This window comes from Lutra lutra, chromosome 13 (assembly GCF_902655055.1).
Source record: "Lutra lutra chromosome 13, mLutLut1.2, whole genome shotgun sequence".
NCBI lineage: Eukaryota > Metazoa > Chordata > Mammalia > Carnivora > Mustelidae > Lutra > Lutra lutra.
Window position 1 is genome coordinate 64608692 of NC_062290.1, and position 22073 is coordinate 64630764.

The 22073-nt window shown below is 39.2% G+C and overlaps 1 protein-coding gene across 1 annotated transcript in view; it reads left to right on the top strand.

Moving 5' to 3' along the window:
* TMEFF1 (transmembrane protein with EGF like and two follistatin like domains 1) overlaps positions 1-22073 on the top strand; it is an 88564-nt gene that overhangs the window by 18585 nt on the left and 47906 nt on the right. Inside the window, exons 2-4 of the mRNA XM_047700291.1 lie at positions 8722-8831; positions 17098-17227; positions 20839-20865. Of these exons, the coding sequence (XP_047556247.1) occupies positions 8722-8831; positions 17098-17227; positions 20839-20865 (267 nt within the window). The remainder of the gene's footprint in view (positions 1-8721; positions 8832-17097; positions 17228-20838; positions 20866-22073) is intronic.

Here is a 22073-nt window from a genome sequence, read left to right on the forward strand (position 1 = left end):
GTTTGAAATCACATTCCCTCCCAGCCCCCATTAATTATAACCAATATGGAAACTTGAAAAGAGGAGAGAATCATCCATTGCTCAATTGGTGTAAACACAGTAACTTTACCATTTTAGTTTTTTTTCTGGCTGGATTTTCCTGTATGCCTTTTTTATACATAATCTTAGTACATGTGTATAGTTTTGTTTTCTGCTTTTTCATTTGACATTTATAAGCCTATTTCCATATTGCCCCATATTATATACAACTTTTTAAATAGCTCTACAGTATTCCATGGCTGTACCACACCATTTTCTGGTATGGGACATTCTATTTTATATATTTATTTATTTTTATTATTTCTTAAAGGTTTTACTTATTTATTTGACAGAGACACAGTGAGAAAGGGAACAACAAGCGGGGGGAGTAGGAGAAGCAGGCTTCCCGCTGAGCAGGGAGCCTCATGCTGGACTCAGTCCCAGGACCTTGGGATCATGACCTGAGCCAAAGGCTTAATGACTGAGCCACCCAGGCGCCCCAGTGTGGGATATTTTAAATATTTAAATATTTCAAATATTTCTACTGTTTTCTAGTGTAGAGACTGGGGTCCTGTCAGTTTGGATTGGTGTATTTTTCTAAAAAAAGGGAGGTTTTCCCAAATACTGTTAACATCTAGACATGTGTATAAACCCCTTGAAATGAGGTTATTGTAAGAACTAAGAACAAGGTAAAGAGTTGGATCATGTCCTATGGGTAGTCAATAAGAAATCAACTAAAGATGAACTAAAGATTAGCGTATGTTGATAAGTACTTCGCATTCATTGTAGGACTTTCCCCCTGCAGTGCTCTGAGGACTGGAAATGGCAGATGAGATGGATTTAATAAGGTTGGGGAAAAGCCCGTTTAAAGACTTGAAGTGATGTAAGTGGATGAGAATGCTGAGAGAGATGAAGCAAGACAAGAGGACACAGTGGGATGGCTGAGGGCAGAACGTTTTTATGCATTGGAGCTCTCTTGTCTTGGTGCCTTAAGATTCTTGTAGTTATTGCTTAATCAAGAAAGTTATTTAAAGTGGGGAGTCACAAAAAGAAATTATAAATGCATGTAGCATTTTATTTGAACTTAAAAACATATATAGATTTATTGAATACTACTTTGGTTTAAAATTATTTTTTTATTTTTAGGGAGAGAGCAGGGGTGGGGGGGTAGGGGGGGAGAGAGAGAGAATCTTAAGCAGGCTGTAAGCCCCAGCAAGGAGCTTGATCCCACAACCCTAAGATCATGACCTGAGCCATAATCAAGTGTTGAACACTTAACTGACTGAGCCACCCAGTCACCCCTATTTAAACACCATTTTGAAAGAGAGCTCAGAATTTTTCTTTGAGAATAGTTGGAATTTTCTCTCTTGAACAAGCATACATTGGTTACAAATACCAGTTTTAATCTCTTTAAAAGGGAACGTAAAGACGGGTGGGTGCAGAATTCTAGATTTTTCTCTTGCCTGTATGTAATACAGTAGCATCTTTTTCAAAGTGGATCACCTTAAGTCTTGCCATAGCATTCAGTTTTATTTTCATAACAGTTTATTTTCATTCTGTGAAATGTTGAAACCATGTAATTCCAGTAACAAATACATGGACTGGTTGAAGCACAAGAGCAGCTCCCCTGGTTGGAGCTAAAATCCTGAAGAGTGCTGTAGAGAGTGGCTTAGTAGCCTTGGAGATTCACTGTGCTATGGGCATTGGTTGGTATGTTTTACAGAGAAGAGCATACTTTGGTTTCCCTGGAGAGCTGGTTAAGCTGGAGTGAAGTTCTCTGAGTGCTGTGGACATGGACTGAACAGTAAGAGAAGGGAAAAGGAGTGACTAAATGAGAAGTGGTCAGACAGTTGAGCAAATAATCAGGATTATTAGGTTGGAAGGGGAGGCCAGGAGTAATCAGCTCCTGGGGAAAGGCCCATAAAAGAGTTGGAAGGCTAAGAAAAAAGTCATGAAACCTTTAAAATAGGAGCTTCTGTTGACCTTTGGCAGAATTTTGATAGGAAGTGGGAGGAAGCCAGGCTTGCTACAGGTTGAAGCATTATTTTTTTTTTTTTAAGATTTTATTTATTTATTTGACACAGAGAGATCACAAGTAGGCAGAGAGGCAGGCAGAGAGAGAGAGAGGGAAGCAGGCTCCCCGCTGAGCAGAGAGCCCGATGCGGGCCTCGATCCCAGGACCCTGAGATCATGACCTGAGCCGAAGGCAGCGGCTTAACCCACTGAGCCACCTAGGCGCCCAGGTTGAAGCATTATTAAAGGAGGGACACTCACTCTGAGCTAGGACTTGACATAAATTTGATTGCAATATATTGAGATCCTTCTATTGAAATGAAAACTAGCGGTGGTCATGTGCAGAGATCTTGGAGACTGATGTGTGACTGACTCATTTTCTTTATAGTGATTATGTTAGAGAATGAAATGTAAAGCCTTTAATCAAGGCTTTGTTAATCTTTGTTGTTTGTTTGTTTTTAAAGATTTTATTTATTTATTTGACAGAGACACACAGCAAGAGAGGGAACACAAGTGGGGAGTGGGAGAGGGAGAGGCAGGCTTCCTGCTGAGCAGGAAGCCTCATGTGGGGCTCCATCCCAGGACCCTGGGATCATGACCTGAGCTGAAGGTAGACGCTTAACAACTGAGCCACCCGGCGCCCCTTTGGTCTTCTTTGACAGTGGTTCTCAGCAGAGAGTGATTTACTTCCCAGTGGACATGGGGGATGGTCCTGCTGACATCTAGTGGATAGAGGCCAGAGATGTTGCTAAACATCCTTCAGTGAACAGGATAGCCCCATGCATCAAAGAACTAGTTCAAGATGTCAGTAGTGTTGAGGTTGAGAAGTCCTGAATTCTGTTGTAACATCATGCAAAGTTTTTTCACTTTTGGCTCTCCATTGGTGTTAGCTATCTCATAAGATTCCCCAGACTACTTTCTGTTTAATGGAGGGGTGGTAGAAAAGTCTCTGAGTTTCATTTTGAACTGTAGCCCGAACCTAGTTAGTGTTGCTGAAAGTTGGGGATTGGGGCATCTCAGGTTCAGTCAGTAGGGTTCCTTCCACGGGTGCGTATTGTTTCCCAGCTTTGAGATTTAATGAACATGGAGACAAGTTTTACATTTAGAAAATTGTGTGATGGGCGCATTTGCAACTAGAGCAAAATATTTTTGTTGTGAGCCACTGTTCTGAGTGCTTCTTTGTGTAAATTATTTCTATTTGGAGAGTTGAGGGCCTTAGTAATGGCTCATCTGTTTTGCTGAGTTTCCATTTTGGGTTCAGGAAGGCAGCTGTGTAATCATCATCATCATTGACAGGTAATAGAGTGCCCTCTTGATGCCTGGTACTATATTGAATACTTGAAAAGAAATAACATTCAGAAGATGGTCCCAAAATAGAATTCCTTCTGTACTAAGTTTGAGCTAAGGCGTTGGTTTTCAAATTTGTGAGAGAACTAAGAATACCAGGAGGTCACGATGCTCTTAATAAATGTATCACGTGGACAGAGATGTAGCACCAAATTATTTAAGACTTATGCTCAGAAATATTTATCTTAATTAAATTTTTGTGCAATCAATATGTCAGGTTTATGTTTTATTATATGTATCAGTGACCTGACCAATAGTGGATTAAATGATAAGGGCTTTACTTCCGTGTTTGTTTGCTATAACAGTGAGTCTGAATGCATGAAATCCAGGGTAGGTGTGATGATTCTATAGTTCTCTTTCCACACTCTTGCTCTTGTCTTTCTGGTCTACCATCTGTAGCTTGTTGCTGTCATCTTTGTGTGTGTAAGATGGCCACTACAACCTAGGCAAGGGTTTTACTCTCCAGAAAGGACAGAGAGTGGAAGAATGAAGGAGTAAGGGATAGTGATTATGTATAAACTGTGGTACATTGCAAGGGGGTCTGGGAAATACTGATAATTTAGCTGAGCATCTCATTCCTCTGAACAAAACTGGGGTTCTCTTACGAAGTAAGAACAGATCCAAGGTAGACAATTAGCTGTGACTGCCACAGTAACAAAACAATTTAAAATGTACATTCATGAGCTTGTGACATTCATGATCTTTTGTTCTCATAAAATGCTTGGAATTTTCCTATTAATATTCTTTATTTATTTGTGGAACATTAGTTTTGTTGATAGCTAGCAAGGAAGTAATCTCAAATATTGAAGGTTTAAGAAGTATGTGAAAAAAACTTTTAAAATGAGAAAACTCTTTTTTTTTTTTTTTAAAGATTTTATTTATTTATTTGTTAGAGAGGGAGAGAGAGCATGAGCACAGGCAGACAGAGTGGCAGGCAGAGGCAGAGGGAGAAGCAGGCTCCCCGCTGAGCAAGGAGCCCGATGTGGGACTCGATCCCAGGACGCTGGGATCATGACCCGAGCCGAAGGCAGCCGCCCAACCAACTGAGCCACCCAGGCGTCCCTAAAATGAGAAAACTCTTGACATTGACTTTTTTTCCCCCTTGCAAATGAGAAAATGAAATTCTTATTTGATTTTAATGAAGGTACACTTCAGGACACCCGTTTTCATAAGGGGCATGGTTAGGGAACCACCAATATTATTATGTGTACTGTTTATTTACTGTTTCTCTACTTTCACTTAAATTATTTTTCTAGATAAAAACATTCTCTTTCAGTATTACATGTTATGGGCAATGAAAACATTATTTTTATTTTTATTTTTTTTTAAGATTTTATTTGAGAGAGAGAGAAAGTACATGTGTGCCTGTGTGTGAGCTGAGGAAGGGAGAGGGGCAGAGGGAGGGGGAGAAGTAGACTCCCCACGGAGCAGGGAGCCCCATGTGGGGCTTGATCGTAGGACCCCGAGATCATGGTGTTCACTTAAGGCAGGTGCTTAACCGACTGAGCCACCCAGGTGCCCCTAAAACATTCTTCTTTTTTTTTTTTTAAAGATTTTATTTATTTATTTGACAGACAGAGATCACAAGTAGGCAGAGAGAGAAGAGGAAGCAGGCTCCCTGCTGAGCAGAGAGCCCCATGTGGGGCTCGATCCCAGGCCCCTGAGATCATGATCTGAGCCGAAAGCAGAGGCTTTAACCCACTGAACCACCCAGGTGCCCCCTTAATACATTCTTTACTTTTAAATGTTGTTTCTAAATTCTGTATAGTGATCCTATGTTCGTTTTTTTAATCCTATATCAGTTTTATAATCAGCCAAAAAGTTTTATTAATTTTTCAAAGTCAAAGTGAGTCTTGCCATCATTGACACTGCATCGTCTGCTTCAAATCCATTTTTATCTCCTACTTCTTGAAATTCTTAGAGCAATCATAGCATGTACAACAGCATTTTCTCCTTATAGACCGTCTTGAATTCATCACTAATTGTTCCATATGTTATCAAGATCATAGGCTCTCTGTTATTTATTTTTCCGCATGTCCCAATTTCTTAGCATAGTATTAGATATATAGTAGATACTTAATTGTTTCCTGATCAACTAAATAATCACATTTAACACATTAATACACATGAAAATAGCATGAATTTAATAACTGAATAGGCATAAAATAAGACATGACTAATAACCAGTGTAATCAGAATTTCATGACTTTTACTCTTACCTATTAATGTAGAACTGCTAGCTCCCCTAAATTGCCCCCCAAATTGTTTATTCTTGGAGTCACCAAAGGGTGTGGCCACTGCCACATAGCACGTCTTTTTCTTCTGCCATGTTTGCTGTCCCTAGATAACAGAGGGGTATCTCTGTGCCTGATTATCTCCTTGGCCTTGAGCTGTCCTGCCAGGTATAATGCTGAGCTGGGGCTGTTGAGGTATCCCAGCCTCTTTTCTCCCCCACTATTATATCTTGTTGTGTGGGCATCAAAGCAGAGCTCTTTAATCTTGTTGCTTCAAAGCTTTCAGTGAAAGCTGTTATTTAGTTTCTCACTGTAGCTCTTCTGTTATGATGAGCTCTTGGGTCTGGGCTGGGGGAGCAGTCCAGGTGGTAGACACCAACCAACCTGTGCATGTGACCATTCCTCCTGTTCAAGGTTTGGTTATTGTGCCAAGCTTCTCTGTCTCTCTTTAGTAAGCGTGATTATTGTCCCAAAATGTTTCTTAGTGTAACCTCATGCAAACAGATGCTTTGAAAAACTCTCAGTCTCCGGAGATAGGTGAATCTTAGTGGCAGGGATGATTTCGGTTGTAGACTGCAATCCCATTGTACTTTAAAAATACAATGGGTAAAACATACCTCAAAGAATCTCAAGCCCAAGTCACAAGTCAGAGCAGCTCAGAGCATGATCTTGGCCCAGAAGTAAAATAAAAACTTTACTTTTTCTTGTTTTATATGTCTGATTCTGTTGGAACCCAGTGTGAACTTTAAATGCACCAAATTTTATTTCTTCAATTGTACATTTGTTTTTATTTGTATGACCCCTAAAATTGGCTATGCCTATGGTTGAACAAAGATATTATGCACTCTTACTCTCTTCTCCCGAGCAGTTCTTTATTAATACTTAGTTAATCTTCCTTGAGTTTCAAGATGTACATATATGAGACAGTAATTGGAACTGGACCTTGTGTAAGTTCCTAGTAGGAATGTAGGTAGATAGAAGGAAAAAAGCAAACTCCATGCTTGGGATTGAGCCTTAAGTGCTAATGCAAGTCTTCAAGGGGGAGAAGGATGCCTGAGTAGAAATTGGGAGATATGGGAAGCCAAGAGCATAGAGCCTCCCTAGCCAAATGGCCAAGGTGAAAGGAATAAAAAAATGAGCATCTGCCTGAAATAGTTTGTGAAACAATGAGAACAACAAAATAACTAATAGTTTCATGTTGCCTTCAGCTCTTGTCTCCCCCCCCCCCCCAAACACTTGAGTTTCATTTAAGGAAAAGAAAAATTTTATAAACTATAGTTACATAGATGTATCCTTCACCCAGTGCAGTGCTTGGTTGAGAGTGGTTATTCAGATAATTACCTTTTTCTTTTTTTTTTTTAAAGATTTTATTTATTTATTTGACAGAGATCCCAAGTAGGCAGAGAGGCAGGCAGAGAGAGGAGGAAGCAGGCTCTCTGCCGAGCAGAGAGCCCGATGCGGGACTCAATCCCAGGACCCTGAGACTACGCATGACCTGAGATGAAGGCAGAGGCTTAACCCACTGAGCCACCCAGGTGCCCCCAGATAATTACTGTTGACTCAACTCCCTGGGTATTTAGGTACTTGACTGCCAGTCCCTCAGAGGGTCACCTAGGAGGAGTAGGAGACCCAAGATACCATGGTAGAGCAGTGAGAACAAATGGGGACAGAGAGAGGCAAAGAAATGTTACTAGTCACTAGATACAGAACCTTCTTGACTCAGTCCAGTGGGTCCTGCTTTGAAATCTAGAACTAGAAAACAATCAGGGATGCGGGATTGCTGGAGAAATGTTCCCTGAGATCTGTTTGCCAAGACCTCATCATGATCCTGAGCTGTAGGAAAGTTTGTGCCCTCCCTGGAGCCCTTAGCTACTGAGCGACACGGTCAGAAGCTAACTCAGGCCTTCCTGTTCCCACACATTTGTTCACCTCTACAACGGGCTAGGTTTTTTTTAAAGTTTTTTTTTTTTTTTTTTTTTTTTTTTTAATTTGACAGAGAGAGATCACAAGCAGGCAGAGAGGCAGGCAGAGAGAGAGGAGGAAGCAGGTTCTCTGCTGAGCAGAGAGCCTGATGCGGGGCTCGATCCCAGGACCCTGAGATCATGACCTGAGCCGAAGGCAGCGGCTTAACCCGCTGAGCCACCCAGGCGCTCCTGGGCTAGGTTTTTTTTAAACAATCATTTGTTTCTTCTTTGCTAGTTGCTGTCATTTTATTGTTTGTTGTTATCTCTCTCATTCCAGATAGGGTGGATATAAAAATTGCCTTATAGTGGTTTTCATTCAATTCAGTGTGATTCTAGAAAGCTTAATTTGGTAGTTCCAGAGCAAGACCAGTGGTCTTGGTGCAGGAATGAAATGACCACAGGATGCTAGTATTGTTGATTGGCTCTGCTTCCTGTGAGAGTAGAATTAAATGAGTCATTTAAAAATTTTAAGAGTACTATTTTTAATTCTGTGCATGCAAATGCTCCATATATATCTATTATATGAAATGCAAGTTTACTTTATAATTTTTTTGTAATTAAAATAATCTTGTCTAGAGTGAGTTATAATCACCTGAAATTTTATCAAAAGGATTAAGATTTCTTTTAATTATTCTTATTTGTTCTCCTTAAAAGGAACTTACTCCTTAGAAAAATAGATTTAATCTAAGGGCTTGCCTGGCTGGCTCAGCCAGTAGAGCACGCAACTCTTGATTTGGGGGTCATGTGTTTGAGCTGCATATTGGATATAGAGATTATTTTTTAAAAAATCTATAAAGAAGAAAAAAGATAATCTAAGATAATAAGACAATAGTAGGAAAGCTGTCTTAAGCTCTTGGCAGGCCAAATAGAAAAATTCTGTAGATTTACCTTTGGGAATTCTGTGAAATCTTGAAATTTTGAGTTTTATTTTGGTTTGAGTTACTATTAGGCATACTATTCTGCAAGATTCTCCTTGGGGAATTCTGAACATTTTGTGTCCTATGGGACTTGATTTTTGTATGTTATGTCTTATTATTATACTTGTGAATGAGGTGATCAACACATTTTAAGGCTTTTTTCCCCCTTTTATATATGTGCATTTGAGTACAAGATGACATAAAACATTTTTTTCCCTTCTTTTTCAGAATTAAATGTGAGGGAGTCTGATGTAAGAGTTTGTGATGAGTCGTCATGTAAATATGGAGGAGTGTGTAAAGAAGATGGGGACAGTTTGAAATGTGCATGTCAATTTCAGGTGAGGAAACCAAATCTACTCTGAAAAATTTTTACATTTTTAATATTTTATTGTTCTGCATTCTTCAAATTAAAAAGCTTAAAAAACCTTGAACCCTGAAAGAAATTGGGTTCACAGCCCATTGATTTTTCTTTTGTCAGATGAAGTACTATTATTTCTACCTTCCATGCTTCTTTTCTTGAGTTAAGAGGACAGATTGGCAATAATAGGTGAGAAGATGATTTGAAAAAAATATTAAAGTTCTATTCAAATGTAAGTTCTAATTGTTACTAAAAGGAAATGAATCTCTTATTTTAAATGTTGATGTTTTGTGGGGGCACCTGGGTGGCTCAGTTGGTTGAACGTCTGACTCTTGATTTCAGTTCAGAAATCCTTATAGACTATATTAAATCATGATCTCAGGATCATGGGATCGAGAGCCCCATGTTGGGCTCCATGCATGCTCAGCAGGGAGTCTGCTTGAGATTCTCTCCTTCTGCCCAACAGCCCCCTCCACCCCATTGGCTTTTTTCCCCTTTCCTTCTTTTGTAGTTTTTTCCCCATCCATTAAATTTATTTTTTACATTTTTTATTTTTATTTTTTTTAAGATTTTATTTATTTATTTGACAGATACGGATCACAAGTAGGCAGAGAGGTGGGCAGAGGGGGAGAGGGGAAGCAGACTCCCCACTGAGCAGAGAGCCTGATGCGGGGCTTGATCCCAGGACCCTGAGATCATGACCTGAGCCGAAGGCGGAGGCTTAACCCACTGAGCCACTCAGGTGCCCCTAAATTTTTTATTCTTTTTTTAAGTTAATTTAATTTATTTGAGAGAGAGAGAGTGAGCGCATAGGCAGGGGGAGCAGCAGAGGGAGAAGGAGAAGCATGCCTCCCGGTGAGCATGGAGCCCGATGGGGAGCTTGATCCCAGCATCCTGGGATCATGACCTGAGCCAAAGGCAGATACTTAGCTGACTGAGCAACCTAGGCACCCCTAAATTTTTTTTTTTAAGTATAGTTGACCTACAATTTACATTAGTTCAGGTATACAACATGGTGATTCAATTTCTTTATGAGTTATGGTCTTCCCTTCCATTTTTATTTGCCGGTGTCTCATTTTTTTAGGCCAAAGAACATGGCTGACTTGGTGCCTCAGGATAGACCAGGGTTAGAGATAAACTAGACAGGGAAACCTCAAACTAACATCTTCGCTTTTCAGATGCTCTTTTAAGTTGTAATTGTGTTTCTTAAAACAAAACAAACAAAAAACTAAAGAGAAAGGATGTGAAATGTGTTACATTCAATTTTTCTTTTTTTATTTGATGTGATTAAATTATCTGGCTTCAGAATATTATTCAGGATCTGGTGGCTGATTCAGAATTTGAGATGAAACAAACTGAAATTTTTTCCACTCGTTATCTTATTCTAATTGTACCCACCATTTTGGATTTTAAGAGAAGGAAATGGTACAGAGATTAGGAACAAAAGCATAGGACAGTCAGTATTTCTAGTAACCCTGTAACGTCAGGAAGTTCGTGTATGATCCATCTGAAAAGAGAAGGCACGTTTTCTCTCCTTTTTTTATGATATTGTAATGAGAATCAGAATCAGAGAGCTTGCATATGAAATCTCTCTGAAAACTATAAACCATCAGAGGAAGAGTAGGGGCTTACACTATTGTCTATCTGGACAAGCTCTTCATAGTCAAAAGAGACTTTATAATCCACTGTTACTGACAATAGTCACCTTTGACATGGCTTCAGCTGACCTTGTGCCCACCCCTGCATGGTTACTCATGCAGTGAATGTTCCGGCTAGTGTGTTGTGTCTGGCTTCCCTGCCTGCACCCCAGATCCTCATAAAAGGGATAACAGCTAAAGCGGGCTTCTTTCCTTAAAAGAAGTTATTGGTGTACATAGTGTAACTCAGCCCTCATGGAGTTTTCTTGTTTCTGGTCTTCACATTAGATAATTTTTTATGATCTATCTTCAGGTTCCCTAATCCCTTCTTTTGTCCTCTCCATTCAGTCTATCCAGTGAGTTTTTATTTTTAGATTTTTTTTTTTGGTGGGGGGGCAGAGAAAGGGAAGAGAGAGAGAGAGAGAGAATCTTAAGCAGGCTCCACACCCAGTGCAGAGCCCAAATGCGGGGCTCGATCCCATAACCCTGAGATCATAACTTGAGCTGAAATCGAGAGCTTGGATGTTTAACTGAGTCACCCAGGCACCTCTCAGATATTTTATTTCTAGACTTTATAGTTTGTTTGGTTTTTTTTAAAGATTTTATTTATTTATTTGACAGACAGAGATCACAAGTAGGCAGAAAGGCAGGCAGAGAGAGAGGAAGGGAAGCAGGCTCCCTGCTGAGCAGAGAGCCCGATGTAGGGCTCGATCCCAGGACCCTGAGATCATGACCCGAGCCAAAGGCAGAGGCTTTAACCCACTGAGCCACCCAGGCACCCCTAGACTTTATAGTTTTGATTTTTTTGTAAGATTTTAAAATTTATTTTAGAGAGAAAACAATGGTTGGTGTGAGGGCCAGAGAGAGAGGGAGAGAGAATCTCAAGCAGACTCTACACCGAGCGTGGATCCTGATGCAGAACTCAAACTTATGACGCTAAGATCATGACCTGAGCTGAAACCAAGAGTCAGACGCTCAGCTAACTGTGCCACCCAGGCACCCCTCTAGTTTTGATTTCTTGACTGAGATTTCCTGTCTTTTCGTTCATTACAAGCATAGTTTCCTTGAGTATAGATACTATTGCTGCTTTAAAATCTTTGCTACTTTCATCTGAAACATCTCAGGGATCATCTCTTGATTTTTCATTTGAGAATGGATTGTGTTTTCCTTTTTCCTTGTATTAGAGTAATTTTGAATTTATCCTAACATGTCAGTGATATATTTTAGTGTTTGAAATCTGTCATGTTCCCCTGAAGAGTATTGTTATTTTTGAAACAGTTAAGTTGGCTGACCTCAAACTACAGAATGCTGTATCCCTGTTGTGGAAAGCAACACAAATATTAATTCATTACTTTTAACCTTAGCTGGGCTACTTGGAATATATCCCATGAGTGGTTTGGGAGTCAGCCAGAAATTTGATAGGAATTTATATACCGAATCTCAGAGTCCCTTCTGACTCTTTCCTTTCTGGGGTTTTCTCTCTTTTTAGTGGCTCTGAGGTTGCCTTGAACTCTGTCCTTTGGTTTTTAAGCCAGAAAGATTATGGGTTTCTTATTGGTGTTTTAGTCACCTCTGTATTGGGAAGACTGAAGCTGTTCCCTCTTTCAACTGTCTTAAATTTCTCTAGGTTAAATTCTTTGATGTGGAATTGTTGAGCAGTGGGATGCTCATGGGTAGATAACATTCTCACCAATAGCAATCAGTATATCTGATGTGCTTGTTTCCCCTTGGCCTCCTGATAGTGGATTTTTGTTAATACTTTTAAATTTTGTGAATCTGCAAGGAAAAAATTTTATTTATTTATTTGACAGACAGAAATCAGAAGTAGGCAGAGAGGCAGGCAGAGAGAGAGGAGGAAGCAGTCTCCCCGCTGAGCAGAGAGTCCGATGTGGGGCTCGATCCCAGGACCCTGGGATCATGACCTGAGCCGAAGGCAGAGACTTTAACCACTGAGCCACCCAGGTGCCCCAGGAAAAAATTTAAAAAAAAAAATTTTCATTTTTTGGGATGCCTGGGTGGCTCAGTGGGTTAAGGCCTCTGCCTTTGGCTCAGGTCATAATCCCAGGGTCCTGGGATCGAGCCTCACATCGGGCTCTCTGCTCAGCAGGGAGCCTGCTTCCCCCCACCCCCGCCTGCCTCTCTGCCTACTTGTGATCTCTGTCAAATAAATAAATAAAATCTTTAAAAAATTTTTCATTTGATTATTAGAGAAATTGAAAATGTGCCATATATTGACCTTTTTTTTTGTGAATCAATATTTCATAATCTTTGCCCATTTTTTGGAGTATTTTCTTTTTCCCTTGTATGAATTGTAGACATATGTATGTATGTGAGTATGAATGTGCGGATACTATATAAGAGTGTACTATTTGAATATTTATATATTGCTTATGCTGAGCATTATATCCATTAATGGTTCTAAATATATACACACATACACACACATATATACATATATATATATATATTCCTCTATAACTCATAAACTCTTATGAGAACCTGTGATGTAGGTACTATTGTTATGTTTTTTAAAAGAGTACTATGCCCATATTAAACAACTTGAACATTATATAAGAAGATCTATAATATATTGAAAAAATGGGGGCGCCTGGGTGGCTCAGTGGGTTAAGCCGCTGCCTTCAGCTCAGGTCATGATCTCAGGGTCCTGGGATCGAGCCCCGCATTGGGCTCCTTGCTCAGTGGGGAGCCTGCTTCTCTCTCTGCCTCTGCCTGCCTCTCTGCCTGCTTGTGATCTCTGTCTCTCTCTCTCTGTCAAATAAATAAATAAAATCTTTAAAAAAAAAAAAAAGAAAAGAAAAGAAAAGAAAAAATGTCTTCCTTTCACTCCAGATTACTAATTGCTCTTCTCAAAGGCAACATTTGTTACTTTGTATTACCTTCTAGAAATATTATGTGTTATACAAGTGTATGTAGTTGATCTTGAACTGCACAGGCTTGAACTGTGTGGGTCTACTTATACATGGATTTATTATTGTACAGTACTGTAAATATATTTTCTCTTTTATATGATTTTCTTTTTTTTATTTTAAGATTTTTATTTATTCATTTGAGAGAGAGAGAGAAAGCACAAGCAAGGGGAGGGGTAGAGGGAGAAGCAGGTTCCCTGCTGAGCAGGGAGCATGATGTAGAATTCGATCTCAGGACCCTGGGACCATGACCTATACCAAAGGCAGATGCTTAACTGAGCCATCCAGGCAACCTCTTTATTCTTTCTTTCTTTCTTTCTTTCTTTCTTTCTTTCTTTCTTTCTCTTCCTTCCTTCCTTCCTTCCTTCCTTCCTTCCTTCCTTCCTTCCTATCTATCTACCTACCTACCTACCTACCTACCTACCTATCTATTTAAAGATTTTATTCATTCATTTGTCAGAGAGAGAGCACAAGCAGGCAGAGTGGCAGGCAGAGACAGAGAGAGAAGCAGGCTCCCTGCTAAGCAAGGAGCCCGATGCAGGACTCCATCCCAGGACCCTGGGCTCATGACCCAAGCCGAAGGCAGCTGCTTAACCAACTGAGCTGCATGGGCGTCCCTTAGATGATTTTCTTAATACCATTTTCTTTTCTCTAGCCTATTTTATTGTAAAAATACAACATATCATACATGTAACAAACCAAATATGTGTTAATTGACTATGTTATTGGTAAGGCTTCTTGTCAACAGTAGGTATTAAGATTTGGGAGAGTCAGGTTATGCATGAATTTTTGGAGCCAAATCCCCATGTTTAAGAGTCAATTGTAGGTGTTTTTATTTCTCTTTTCAGTACTAAATCACTCAAAATATTTGTCTTAGGTTCCTTTTTAGTTTATACAGATTAAAAAAATGTTAAAGAAGTTAGTGTCATTTTCATTTTTAATAATTTTTGATATAAAGACATTTTGAATTTTCATACCATATTTTTCTATTTTTGTTTTTAGGATTCTGCTTTTCATTAGTTGAAAGTCTTTCCCTCCAACTCTAAGATTATAAAAAGTAGCCTTTTGGACCTTTTTAAATGTATTTGAACAGCTAGAAAATCCTCTCATGATCTGTCTGAATCCTTAGCATTCTTACCTGGTGGCAAAGAAGGGAAGAGAAATAAAAGTTAGGAGTTGAGATCACTAGACATTTATCCAGTGCTTGCTTTGTGCTCAGTGCTAGACGCTGAGGATATAAAGATGTTTGAAGACAAGTTGCTTGCCCTGTAGGAGCAAACTGCCTAAGGGCTTACAGCCTGATTTAATCCTGCTGCTGAATGAACTTTCCTTTGACTACTCTGCCTCCTTATAATTTATAAATCTGTTCAAGTTAGAGTTAGGTTATTGCCAGTTGAAGAAAAATCACCTCATATGTCCATTAAACATTTCTCTGCTGGGTGCTTTAGCAGTATCTTTCAATTCCATTTAAAAAACTTGCTTGTGATTCAGCATGCTTTTAGTGTTAATATGAGCTTTCTGGTATATAATTTAACACATTTTAAAGGATAATAACAGGATTTTAAATAAAGTCTAAAATTGTTTTTTTCAGTCTGCTAATAAGAGCTATTACATAAACAAAGCAACTTTTATTTTGTACCGAGAAAAATTATCAAAATTGCATTTTTCCTTTAAAACGTGGGTTATAGGGGTAGCACAGCCAGCTAAGCATCTGACTCTTGGTTTTGGCTGAGGTCATTATCTCAGGGTCATGAGATTGAGCCCCATGTTTTGGTCCGTGCTAAGTGTGGAGTTGCTTAAGACTCTCTCCCTTTCCTTCTGCCCCTCCCACTTGTGCTCTCCCTCGCTTTCTCTCAAATAAATAAATCTGCAAAAAAAAACCCCCAGAAAACCCAGAACAAAACACTTGAGTTATGTACAGAGAGGAGGACCTATGACTATTACCCTTTTTTCTTTCTTCAAATTTGTTCTTCTCCCTGGAGTGCTCTGGATTGTCTTTTTTCCTGAATTTATTAGTATCTGTTCTTGCTAGATGTCATGCCTTCTTATAAGATCTTTGTATTAGGGTTCTCCAGAGATATAGAACCAATAGGAAATATATATGGTATATGTATATGGGGGGGTATGGAGGGGGAGTGTTTATATTATAAGGGATTGATTTGCTTGATTATGGAGGCTGAAAAGTCCCATGATCCACTCTTTGGAAGCTGGAGATCCAGGAAAACTGGTAGTATAGTTCCAGTCCCAATCCGAAGGCCACAGAACCAGGAGAATACCCATGTCCCAAATCAGGCAGGGAGAGCCATTCTCCTTTCCTCCCCTTTTTTGTTCTACTTAAGCCCTCAGTGTATTGGATGGTCCCACCAACATTGACTCAGTCCATTGATTCAAATGGAAATTCATCCAGAAAACTGTCATAGAGCATCCAGAAATAATATTGAATCTGGGCACCCTGGGGCCTAGTCAGGATGGCAGGTAATATCGACTGTCCCAACCTTGTTGTTACTCTCTTATTTATTGTATTTAGCACAGTTCCTGACACACAGTAGGTACACAACAAATGCTTGCATGGATGTGGCTCCAGAGCTGTGCACTTTGCACCTTTCTGAATTACTTTGGATCATGTTCTTCCAGGTAAATAGAAGGTATAGGGGAGAGTTCTTTCCCCCAGTGTGGATGGCAGTGAGGAGGCAGCAGACCTCAGGTAGAGTCAGGATCTTGGGTTAAGTCAGTGCCCATGTTAGAAGTCACATGTTAAAATTGTCCAAATCCCTTCATTTGCCCATAACAAAATGAGACATTCCTAAGAGAGACCCCCCAGACACAGACTGAGAGAACAGTAGGTCTGCATCTTCCATCTCATGCTCACTCCTAGGTATGTGCTTGTTAGGTTGGATTTTGGGGTCATAGCTTGCACTAGTGAACCTCCTGTTCACTACCACTGAGTGACACAATGACACTGCTGAATAACTTGAGTGTGTAGTGGTTAGAGTACATCACACATCCTAGAGTAGGAAATCAGAGGTTTCCTATTCTTGGCTATGACTCTGGGCAACTACCTAAGACTCAGAAATGATGAGAGCATAGCAAAACCAGCTAATACTTATTGGGAATTTACTATGACCAGATATAAATGTAAAGATGGATTTCTCTTATTCCTCATAACAACTTTATTAGGTGGATGGCTATTATAATTACCATGTTACAGGGGGGAAAACGGTGATGATACTAGTCCATAGTCACATGGATGCTGGTGGACTTGGAGGTGGACCTGTTTTCTATAGTGTTTACCTTGGGACTTCGCATTCCACAGGTATTGAATAAATGAATTTTGATAGTAATAAAATGACGTTATATAGTTAGTGCTTCTTAGCTTATTACAAACATTGCCAAGAATTTCCCTCTTACCTCACTTGATCTTTGTAACAAGCAGATGAAGTAGGTAGCATGGGATTTTCATTCTCATTTTTGTGGATAGTTGATAATTATTTTCATTATAAATGTGAAAAAAGTTGTGAGAAAGTGGTATAATTCTCTTTAAAAAAAAAAAAACCCAAATAAAAGAACAAACTATTCTGGAGTAGAACTAAGTCACAATACTATAGTATTACATTCATGAATATGAAATAAACTATTAATATTCATGCCTAGTTTTGAAAATTTATTTTTGTTTATTTTGCAGTGTCATACAAATTACATTCCTGTCTGTGGATCAAATGGGGACACTTACCAAAATGAATGCTTTCTCAGAAGGGCTGCTTGTAAGCACCAGAAAGAGATAACAGTAGTAGCAAGAGGCCCATGCTACTCTGGTATGTGTGCTATTTTTCTGAGTAAACTTTAGAAATGATTCCACCATGGTTTCTAAAAGGAAATTTCCAGTCAGAGGTGTATTCCCAGAACTACTGTATGGATCATTTGTGTGGGGAGCTCTTTTTTGTCAGCATTTCATGTTGTTGCTTTTTAACCCCAGATGGTCGAATATTGTGTTACATCCTGTACATTGTTAATGCTTATTGCCATTTTCATGGGGACTTTGCATATCTTTTGCCTTATGGTTTAAATATTAGATAGAACAAGATTTGGCGTGAGAAATGATATGGGATCTGTTTTGTTGATTTTTATTTTCTTGGTGCGGGGGAGGGGTGGAGACTATCCATAGAAAGCCATTAGTGGCATCCCAGGATGTGTCTCTTTCCAAGCTTGTCTCTTTTTATATCTTCTCTCTTCTGTCTGCCAGTCTTTGTCACCTATATTCCTCCAGTTTTTTTGTATTTCTTCCTTCTCTTTTCCTTCCTGAATCGGTAGCGATTATTTTTGGAAGGCATGGATGTAAGTTTCTTACTTGCATTTGTATTTCGGGGCAGGGATGCAGGTGATGTATTGTAATTTGAATTACTGTATGAAGATTAGCAGTAAAGGTATAGACATTTCTTATATGATACAGTGTATTTTTTTACTTTCCCTTTATGTTACCGTGCCTGTGTTCAGAATTTTTACTGGGGCTCCATTATATAAGCATGAATGATCCATTGTCTAAGTGGTTGATCTCCAACTCCAGGTCCACTGGTACCACATGACTGAAAGTCCCCCTACTCTAAATTACATGGTTGGTCCTTGTGGCTTGACCAGCCTTCACCGTAGGACTGTTGTGTGTGGCCAACCCCACCTTAAGATCTGATGTGGTCAGTGCCCTCCCTACTAAACATGACACTTCTATCAGGTATGATATAGATTACCTTTCAGAAGCTGAGACAAAAACCAAACCTGTCTTTGGACAAAGACAAATTCTTTTCCCTATACCAGATAATTAGGTGCTTGGAGAAATGATTGTATTCTTGGCCTAATAGACTATTGTTTATTGTGATTCTTGTCTATTTCTCTAAGTACCTTGTGTTTCACAGACTTGGTTTAGAAACTAAAAAAGAATACAGAACCCTTTATAATCCCAGATTAGAAGCAGGATGGTAGATTGGAAAAAGCACAGCACAGGTTAAAAGACTGGGTGTTAACTTCCAGCTCTTTCTTATTGTATGACCTTGGATAAGTCACTTAGACCCTCTGAGCCCCAGTTACTTAAACTGTTAAATGGATGTCATCTCGGGATTGTTAAATGAAGATTGAATCAGCTAAGCTGTGAGCTGCTATATTGGTCTTGTTAGTTGCTCGGTGGGCCAGTGTTGTTCATCTCATTTGGTCTTTTTATTAGTCCTGGTCCCTGTGCTAGAAATAACGTTCTCTTTTGTTTACTTGAAATCTCCTGTCGTATGCTTTAAGGTTGAGCTTTACCCTTTTACCCTTCGTAGTTTTTCTTCCGTGGCATCTCCTGGCAGAGTTTGTTCATACTTTGTGCCTATCTCTCAGTATATATCCTAGCGTTTCGTTTCTCTGACACATGTGTCTCCTGCCAGAGCAGTTGCTTCTCAGCAGGAAGGCAGTATGCCCTGCCTGGGGAGGTACAGCCTAGTCCCTGGGTAGGGGTGGAGTTGTGTGGATGGTGGAAGGCACATGTGCAATGAAAATATAATCTACAAGAAGAATTCAATCTCATTATCGGGGGAGTCATGATATTTAATTTTTTTAAAGAATTTTTAAGGGCACTAAGGGAAGGGAAGGTATGGGGATGGTTTGAAAACTGGTTGGGCATGAGTATCTCATGCACTGGGGCTTCCTTATTTATCAGTTTATTCCTAGCATTTATTGTGTTGCCTAGCACTTAATATGTACCCAGTCAATGTATTTAGAATAGAAGGAAAAAGGGAGTGTTTTCCTAAGAAAAGTTTGGTCCTAAAACAATTTTAAATTGAGTTCCCTTCTTTCTTGTTTTTTTTCTGCTCTTCCAATCTTTCTTTTCCTCCTTATTTACTCAGATGTAATTGTTTATGATCAATCAAAATTGAATACAATTTAAGACTTTATAAAACCCCATGAAGATTTTACAGTAGACATTACAAAAAATATGTATTTTTCTAGTTCCTCCTGTTTCTACCATGTTTTGGGAATTCGATCGTTATCTGAAGGAGATTAAAGGGGAAGGAGTGATATTATGAAGGGCATTATCTCCCATTCTGGGGAACTCTGTGAAGAGCTGAAGTGGGTTCTTTTTTTTTTTTTTTAATTTTTTTTTTTTTAAGATTTTATTTATTTATTTGACAGAGAGAGATCACAAGTAGACAGAGAGGCAGGCAGAGAGAGAGAGAGAGAGGGAAGCAGGCTCCCTGCTGAGCAGAGAGCCCGATGCGGGACTCGATCCCAGGACCCTGAGATCATGACCTGAGCCGAAGGCAGCGGCTTAACCCACTGAGCCACCCAGGTGCCCCGTGAAGTGGGTTCTTAAGGATGTCTCTCCCCCATCCTCCCCGAAAGTGCTGGATAAAATGTGTCAAGTGCATCACTTGCCATCTCTGCTTTTTACTATATCATGCTGATGATACTATAGCATTACCCTCTTTGTAACATGCTCTATACCATATGTTGGCCTTTTAAGGATTTATAAAATAAATATTTCATATTAATTACATTTTAGGCTGACTTCTTGCTGGTAATATTGAGGGAGACTCTTTAATTTCATTAGTGATGAATGTCTCACCTACACCTTGGTGAGAGTGCTTCTGGTTAAGTTTCCTAGATGAAGCTAATTTTAGCAGTAATTTGAAAACCTCAGCTCTGAAGTTCTTCCCTTTTAAGCCTTGAGGCTTTTTCTTACCTTTTGGCTTTTGGCCTTTGTCCACAGATTTCATTAGGATTTTTGGAGCAAGACCTAAAGCTCTTTTCCTCCCTTTCTAATAAAAGTAGTTTATTCATTATTCCTCTCAAGCTTTAACAAAATTAATTTTTTTTCCTTTTAAGTGAGTTAATTAAAATTACTTTTATCTAGCCATTTACTTTACAGTGTTTGTTGGCCTTTACTCTGTGCAAGGCACCTGCATATTTCCTAAATGGGCTACAACAGATGTATGAGGTATAGATGATCGTGTGTCCAAGGAATTTCTGTTTGGAAAAAGACATGGAACAGGTATATAGGAACAGTTTAGTTCCATATTAAAAAAAAAATAATAACAGAAAGGCTACATGAGCATTCCTATCACAGTTTGATTTCTTTAAAAGATTTATTTATTCATTTTAGAGAGCAAGAGAGCGAGTGAGCGCCCAAACATGTGTGAGTGGGGGTTTGGGGGAGAGGCAGAGTGGGGGAGAGAGAGAATCTCAAGCAGACTCCCTAATGAGCATGGTGCCCAATGCAGGGCTCGATCTCACAACCCTGAGATCGTGACCTGAGCTGAAACCAAGAGTCAGAGGCTCAACTGACTGAGCTACCCATGCACCCCATCACAGTTTGATTTTTGATAGGAAATTTTACCATTGGATAAGATGAAATTTCCAGCAAAATATATTTCTATTCACTGTTTGTTTTTATTCTCAGATAATGGCTCTGGATCTGGAGAAGGAGGTAAGTTTCAAGTACCCCTTAAAGGACGTTTGTTTTCTGTCATTTTCTGTTTTGAACAGCTTTATTGAGGTAAAATTCACATAACAGTGCAGTGGCTTTTGGTACATAGAGTTATGCATTCATCACTGCAGTCAATTTTAGAACATTTTCCTTACTCCAGAAAGAAACTCTTAGCCATCACTCGCAACCCTAGGCACTTTGTATCATGCGGTTATTTTCGCTAAAGTTTTGTTGACACAAAAAGTGGAAATGTAACTCCTGTTAAAATTGAGATTGCACCAAAGTGCCTTCTCCTTGGGATCATCCCCACAGGTGATTTTGGGTTGCACCAGAGTATTGGTGAATCTCTCACCCCTTGCTTACAAATTTTTGCTCTTAAGGAATTTTCAAGCTTCAGGATTATAAAACTCTGGAGCGAGTTGTGCATGGCAAAGAGAAGGCTTGCAGAATAACTGTAGTAGAATCTGTGTTTTGAAATTTTATTTTACAGATATATAAATCACTTCTGTTTAAAAAAGTAACATCTGGTAATAGCATTTAACAAGAGTTTACTCTAAATTATCAGAATTAAGAATGATTAATTTATGTCAACTCTAATGAAGCTGTCATACTTAGTATCCACGGTATGCAAAATAATGCTGTTGGTACTGTGGAGATCCACTCAAAGAAAACTTACTCTAGTAAAATTCACACTTAAACAGATGAAAATTACAATCGTGATCCTTTCGATACTATCGAAACCTTACTTCAGACTTCCACATTTCATAGAATCCTAAAATGTCAGAGTTGGAAGGCACTTCAAAGGTCACTTTAGGGAATAGAAGAAATGGGATGACAGTTTCAGAGGGGAAAAAAATTAAAGCTATATCCCATAATAAGGTATGATTTAAATAGACATGTTCAAGCAGAGGCTTCATGATCTCTTCTGAAGGACCATCAGGCCATCAATTCTATACCTGAGAGCTGGAAAGGATTTTAAGAGAGATCATGTAGTCTAATCCCTGTGGTCAGATATTCAGTAAGGAAATTGTTCTTATACAAAAGAAGTGGAAGTTTTGTGTATGTCAAGGTTTGTGTCAAGATTTGTGTAAATAGTGTAAATACTGGATGTCTTACTCCGAGGATATAAGGTGGACAATTTCTCTTTAGGGAGTATGAATTTAGAAAGGCCAACTGCTTTGTTCAGATTAGTACATAAACTTAAGGGA